The sequence below is a fragment of the Cricetulus griseus genome, assembly GCF_003668045.3.
Source record: "Cricetulus griseus strain 17A/GY chromosome 1 unlocalized genomic scaffold, alternate assembly CriGri-PICRH-1.0 chr1_0, whole genome shotgun sequence".
NCBI lineage: Eukaryota > Metazoa > Chordata > Mammalia > Rodentia > Cricetidae > Cricetulus > Cricetulus griseus.
Window position 1 is genome coordinate 53763224 of NW_023276806.1, and position 7613 is coordinate 53770836.

General features: G+C 51.0%; 1 protein-coding gene across 1 annotated transcript; it reads left to right on the forward strand.

Moving 5' to 3' along the window:
- The first annotated feature begins 542 nt into the window (after positions 1-542).
- LOC113833203 lies at positions 543-4970 on the forward strand. Its single transcript, XM_027393830.2, has 2 exons — positions 543-4050; positions 4537-4970. Exons 1-2 carry the CDS (start codon positions 1506-1508, stop codon positions 4881-4883), a joined length of 2892 nt encoding a protein of 963 aa, XP_027249631.1. The 5' UTR covers positions 543-1505; the 3' UTR covers positions 4884-4970.
- The last annotated feature ends 2643 nt before the right edge of the window (positions 4971-7613 follow it).

Sequence of the window (7613 nt, forward strand, 5' to 3'; positions counted from 1 at the left end):
CCATTCCCTCAACCCCAACCCTTTCCAATCCCCAGCTCCCTCCCCACTCCAGCCTTTACCCTACAGCGGTAAAGGACGCTAAAGCTGAAGAGAAGAAGAAGACGCCTGAGGTGCTTCCCCCGGGAGAAAACCTGTTGGCTGACCTATTGACTGAAGAACCCCCTCCATACCCGGCGCTGCCGCCCCCGCCAGAGGCAGAAGCGGCCCCCGCCGTCTCGGCAGAGACGGCTTCAGCTCCCCCACCTGACCCTTCCCCAATGGCTCACCGACTAAGAGGTCGCAGGGAGCAGCCCGCTCCAGATTCAACCGCTTTGCCCCTCCGAACTGGACCGAATGGCCAACCTCAATATTGGCCATTCTCAGCATCGGACCTCTATAACTGGAAAAATAATAATCCTTCCTTCTCTGCAGACCCTGTGAGGCTGACATCTCTCATAGAGTCGGTACTCACAACTCACCAACCTACCTGGGATGATTGTGAGCAGATTTTGCAGGTTCTTTTAACCTCGGAAGAGAAACAGCGTGTTCTACTAGAGGCACGAAAGAATGTCCCAGGAGCCAACGGGCAGCCCACCCAGCTGCCCAATGAAATCGATGCGGCTTGCCCTCTTGAAAGACCTGAATGGGATTTTACTACTGAAGCAGGTAGGACCCATCTGCGTCTCTATCGCCAGTTGCTGGTCGCGGGTCTCCGGGGGGCAGGACGCCGACCTACCAATTTGGCCCAGGTAAAGCAGGTAATACAGGGGGCGGAGGAATCGCCCGCCACTTTTCTAGAGAGACTAAAAGGAGCATATAGAATGTATACTCCCTATGATCCAGAAGATCCAGGGCAGGCCACCAGCGTTTCTATGTCCTTTATTTGGCAGTCAGCCCCGGACATAAGAAACAAGCTCCAAAGGCTAGAAAATTTACAAGGATATACGCTCCAAGACTTGTTAAAGGAAGCAGAACGTATTTTTAATAAGAGAGAGACACAGACAGAAAGAGAAGAACGTTGGAGAAAGGAAGCCCAGGAGAGAGAGGAAAGACTGAGAAAAGAAGCAGAGGAGAAAGAGGCTGCAAGAGACCGTAAGCGGAATAGAGAGATGAGCAGGCTATTGGCCACAGTAGTGACAGGTCAGAGACAGAATAGGCAGAGGGATGGCAGAAGGGGGCCCCACCTGGACAGGGATCAATGCGCTTACTGCAAAGAAAAAGGACATTGGGCAAAAGAATGCCCTAAGAACCCCCGGGCCAAGCCTCCACGGCCAAGAACCTCTGACCTTCTAAACCTAGAAGATTAGAGAAGTCAGGGCCAGGAGCCCCCCCCTGAGCCCAGGATAACACTGCAAGTCGGGGGGCATCCGGTCACCTTCCTAGTAGATACAGGGGCACAACATTCCGTTCTGAATCGGTCACCCGGACCCCTGAGTCACCGGACTGCATGGGTACAGGGAGCTACAGGCGGAAAGCAGTACCATTGGACTACAAATCGGCAGCTCCAGCTCGCGACTGGTAAGGTTATGCATTCTTTCCTCCATGTGCCAGATTGCCCCTACCCCTTACTAGGACGGGACCTATTGACCAAATTAAGAGCTCAAATACACTTTGAGAGGTCAGAAGTCAAAGTCACAGGGCCAGAGGGAATTCCCCTTACCATCTTGACAATGTCCATAGAAGATGAATACAGACTCCATGAAAAGAGGACTAATTCGAACAATCAGGAAACCCTTGATCACTGGCTTGCGGAATTTCCCCAAGCCTGGGCTGAAACAGGAGGAATGGGCCTTGCCATCAACCAGGCCCCAATTATAGTAACCTTAAAAGCTGCCATCCTTCCTGCATCCGTCAGACAGTATCCAATGCCTAAAGAAGCCCGAGAAGGAATTCGGCCACATATTAAAAGGTTACTTGAACAAGGGATTCTGGTGCCCTGTAAATCTCCTTGGAATACACCTTTGTTGCCCGTCAGGAAGCCAGGAACCAATGACTATAGGCCAGTACAGGATCTGAGGGAGGTCAATAAAAGGATAGAGGACATACACCCTACTGTCCCCAACCCTTATAATTTGCTGAGCGGATTGCCACCCAACTATACCTGGTATACAGTCTTAGATCTTAAAGATGCCTTCTTCTGCCTCCGCCTGCATCCCACCAGCCAACCTATATTTGCCTTTGAATGGCAGGATGCCGACCTTGGAATCTCTGGGCAGCTAACTTGGACTAGGTTACCTCAAGGGTTTAAGAACAGCCCCACCCTTTTTGATGAAGCTTTACATCAGGATCTGGCAGGATTCCGGGTCCGGTACCCCGCGCTAATCCTCTTACAGTATGTAGATGACATCCTCCTGGCAGCCAAAACCAAGGAAGAATGCAAGGAAGGCACTCGAGCCCTCCTCCAGACTCTTGGGAGCCTAGGATACCGGGCATCCGCCAAGAAGGCCCAGATATGTCAGAAACAGGTGACCTATTTAGGATACAAGATAAAGGATGGACGGCGATGGCTAACGGAAGCCCGTATGCGAGCCATCTTAGACATTCCCACCCCACAAAATCCCCGCCAACTGAGAGAGTTCTTGGGAACGGCAGGCTTCTGCCGCCTATGGATCCCCGGGTTTGCCGAAATGGCGGCTCCCCTCTACCCCCTCACTCGGCCAGGGGTTGCTTTTAAATGGGAAGAGCCCCAAAAGAAAGCCTTCACCAACATCAAAAAGGCTCTCCTTGAATCACCAGCCCTGGGTCTACCGGACTTAGCTAAGCCATTTGAACTCTTTATAGATGAGAAAGGAGGCTATGCCAAGGGAGTCCTCACCCAAAAACTGGGGCCTTGGAGAAGGCCCACTGCATACCTCTCCAAGAAATTGGATCCTGTAGCATCGGGATGGCCACCCTGTCTCCGAATGATTGCCGCCATAGCCCTGCTAGTAAAAGATTCTTACAAGCTAACCTTGGGGCAGCCTTTGACCATACATGCCCCTCATGCGGTTGAGGCAGTCATCAGACAGCCTCCAGACAGATGGCTCACTAATGCCCGAATGACTCATTACCAGACTATGCTGTTGGACAAAGACCGGGTCCACTTTGGGCCTCTGGTGACTCTGAATCCAGCCACCTTGCTCCCTCTCCCAGGGGAGCCAGAGGCTCATAATTGCTTACAGGTACTGGCTGAGGCCCATGGGGCGAGACCCGACCTGACTGACCAGCCTCTACCCAGCCCGGACCACATCTGGTTCACGGATGGAAGCAGCTTTTTGCATCAAGGAAAACGAAGGGCGGGCGCAGCAGTCACCACAGAGAATCAGGTTGTCTGGGCTCAGGCACTCCCTCCCGGAACCTCTGCGCAGAGGGCAGAACTCATTGCACTCACGCAGGCTCTAAAATTGGCAGAAGGTAAGAGGCTCACCGTGTACACAGACAGTCGTTATGCCTTTGCCACTGCCCATATACATGGAGAAATTTACAGACGGAGGGGGCTGCTTACCTCCGAAGGGAAAGACATTAAGAATAAGGAGGAAATCCTCGCTCTCCTAAGAGCTCTTCATCTGCCCTCCGCCTTAAGTATCATACATTGCCCCGGACATCAAAAAGGGGATTCTCTTGAAGCCAGGGGCAATCGGAGGGCAGACTTGGCTGCCCGAGAGGCGGCCCTGACCACAGACACCACTAGCCTCCTGGCTCTGGAGCCCACCAACGACCGTCCCACCCCCTCATGGGACTATGAACAAAGAGACATCCAAACCCTAGAGAAATTGGGAGCCACAAAGGAACCAAACGGGGATTGGACTTATGAAGGAAAGACTGTCATCCCCTACCGGGTAACCAAGTACCTAGTGACATTTTTACATAAGATGACACATCTGAGCTCCAAGAAGATGCGGGAGCTCCTCGAACGAGAAGAGGAATTCAATTTCCTTTTGGGGAAGAATGACATTCTAAAACAGGTAACTGAACAATGTGATGCGTGCGCCCGAGTCAACGCATCCAGACTGAAGCTTCCTCCTGGGAACCGGGTCAGAGGCTACCGGCCCGGAACACATTGGGAGATAGATTTCACTGAGATTAAACCAGGTAAATATGGATACAAGTATCTATTAGTTTTTGTAGACACCTTTTCAGGATGGGTTGAAGCCTTTCCTACTAAACATGAAACAGCCAAGATCGTTACTAAGAAATTGCTTGAAGAAATCTTTCCACGTTATGGGATGCCTCAGGTACTGGGAACAGATAATGGGCCCGCCTTCACCTCCCAGATAAGTCAGTCAGTGGCCACCTTGTTGGGGATTGATTGGAAATTACATTGTGCTTATAGACCCCAAAGTTCAGGACAGGTAGAAAGGATGAATAGAACAATCAAGGAGACTTTAACAAAATTGTCGCTTGCAACTGGCACTAGAGACTGGGTCCTCCTACTCCCCCTAGCCCTCTATCGTGCTCGCAACACCCCTGGGCCACATGGGCTCACACCTTTTGAAATCCTGCATGGAGTACCTACTCCTATCATTAACTTTCTTGATCAAGATGTCTCAGATTTTGCTAACTCCCCTTCTCTCCAAGCTCATTTACAGGCACTACAATTAGTACAACGGGAGATTTGGAAACCCCTTGCTCAAGCTTATAAAGACCAGAGGGACCATCCCACCATCCCCCATTCCTACCAGATCGGGGACACCGTTTGGGTCCGGCGTCACCAGGCCAAGAACCTTGAACCCCACTGGAAGGGACCCTACATCGTTTTGCTTACCACTCCCACCGCACTCAAAGTAGACGGCATTGCCGCTTGGATACATGCTTCACATGTAAAGCCAGCCCGACCCACCGATTCAGCCACTACATCAGAATGGACCGCACACCGCACTCAAAATCCTTTAAAGATAAGACTCTCTCGTACACCCTCCTGTTGATTGGTTGTCTGTTTACCCCCCATGTAGCAACTAACCCCCACAGGGTTTATAATATCACCTGGAAAATAGCCAATCTAGGGACCGGGGAAATAGCCAACCTCAGCACTTATATAGGGACTCTACATGATGGGTTCCCTCCTCTCTATGTCGACCTATGTGACTTAGTAGGGTCTGATTGGGATCCCTCTGACCAGGAACCATTCCCAGGGTACGGATGCCACCACCCTGGGGGAAGGATAGGGACAAGAAGCAAGGATTTTTATGTTTGTCCTGGCCATAGACCAACTCATGACTGCGGGGGGCCACAGGAAGGGTACTGTGCAAGCTGGGGATGTGAAACCACAGGGGAGGCTTACTGGAAACCCTCTTCCTCTTGGGATTTCATCACTCTCAAACGGAGGGAGATCCCAGGGTACGCAGGGAAAGGACCATGGAGATGTGGGCAAAGAGCCTGCGGACCCTGTTATGATAGTGCCGGAGGGGGAGGTTTTCAAGGCGCCACCCCCGGAGGAAAATGCAACCCTCTCATCCTAAGGTTCACAGATGCTGGAAAAAGGACTACTTGGGATAGTCCTAAAGTCTGGGGACTCCGGCTGCACCGAGCAGGGAAAGATCCGGTGACCTTATTCTCCCTGTACAGACAAATTACTCCCCTAAGCCAACAATCAGTCGGGCCAAACACAGTAATAGCGGACCAGAGGGCCCCAACCCAATTCCAAGTCCCTGAACCCCCTACCGTTCCTAAAGCTATCACTCCTACCCCAGATGCTGTCATCTTCTCCCCCACCCCAGATGCCCTAAACATCGAGTTAACCAGAGACCCTCCAGGTACCGGAGATAGATTATTACAATTAATCCAAGGAGTTTACCAAGCCTTAAATTTTTCAGACCCCAACAAGACTCAGGAATGCTGGTTATGCCTAGTTTCCCGGCCCCCATATTATGAAGGCGTGGCAATACTGGGCAACTACTCCAACCAGACCTCAGCACCTACCAGTTGTGGAGCTGCTATGCAGCACAAGCTCACAATATCTGAGGTCTCAGGAAAGGGGCTATGCATAGGCAGGATCCCTCCCTCACATCAAGAATTATGTAACCAAGTAGAGCCATTATCTCAGGACAGCCGATACCTTGTTGCCCCTTATGGAACTTATTGGGCTTGCAGTACTGGGTTGACTCCCTGTGTCTCTACCACTGTTCTCAACACCACCATTGATTTTTGTATATTGATAGAACTTTGGCCCAAAGTCACATACCACCAACCTGAATATGTTTACAGCGTACTAGGGAAATCAACCCGATATAAGAGGGAGCCAATATCCCTTACCGTGGCCCTATTATTAGGAGGAATAACAGTGGGGGGCATAGCAGCCGGCATAGGGACCGGAACCGTTGCCCTACAGGGAATTAATCATTTTAAGCTTCTACAACAAGCCATGCACACGGACATCCAGGTACTGGAAGAGTCAGTCAGTGCACTCGAAAAATCCTTAACATCACTCTCTGAGGTGGTCCTGCAGAACAGACGAGGATTAGATTTATTATTTTTACAGGAAGGGGGGCTATGTGCTGCCCTCAAGGAAGAATGCTGCTTTTATGCAGATCATACAGGAATAGTAAGGGATAGCATGACCAAACTTAGGGAAAGGCTAAAACAGAGGCAACAGCTATTTGAGTCTCAACAAGGATGGTTCGAAGGATGGTTCACTAAGTCCCCCTGGATCACTACTCTGGTATCTACTCTCATGGGACCTCTGATTATTCTATTATTAATCCTTATACTTGGTCCCTGCATTCTGAACAAGATAACTCAATTCATTAGAGAACGATTATCTGCCATACAAACCTTAGTTTTAACTCAACAATACCACCAGCTAAAGCAGATAGATCCAGAATATCCAGAGACCTCTGAATGAAAGATTCCATTCAGTAACAAGAGAAATGGGGGATGAAAGACCCCCACCCCTGGGCTGTAGCCTTTCTACTCTGGTCGGCAGCTGGCGGGGCGCGCGAATACATCTTTCCCTCCTTAGCACTTCCCTCCTTAGCACCTTTTGATCTCTGCAGCTGCTGGCTCTAACTCCCCGCCCCACGCAAGGCCAACCCCCGCCGGATCGCTCGGTCCCAAGGCCAGCCATCTGGACCGGCAGGAGATAAGGCCATTTCGCCTGGCTATTAAACCTTGAGAAAATGCTGATTTGATGCTTTTCGCTTCTGTACTATGCCTGTTTTCCCTTATAAAAGGACCCTCCTTCCGGGGCTCGAGGCTTGGCAAAACAGAAGCTAAGCCCCGGATATCCGTGTTATTAATAAATCCTCTTGTTCTTACATCCAAAGTTCGTGGTTTCGCTGATTCCTGGGTGTGGGTCTTCTTCCACGAAGGAACCTCTCCGGGGGTCTTTCAATACGTGTTCTTACAACATTAAATAAGAACGGTTCTATCGCCGCCAGCCTGACCCCTACTGAGAGCCCTCATCCAGTGGCTGATGGAAGCAGAGGCAGACACCCACAGATATACACTGAACTGAACTCTGGAACCTAGTTGCAGAGAGGGAGGAATGAAGATCAAAGGGGTCGGTACCAGGCTGGTGAAACCCACAGAAACAGCTGACCTGAACAAGGGGGAGCACAGGGACCCCAGTCTGGGAGGCCAGCATGGGACCGATCCAGACCCCTGAACATGGATGTCAACGAGGAGGCCTCTGCACTCTAGGGGGCCCCTGGTAGTGG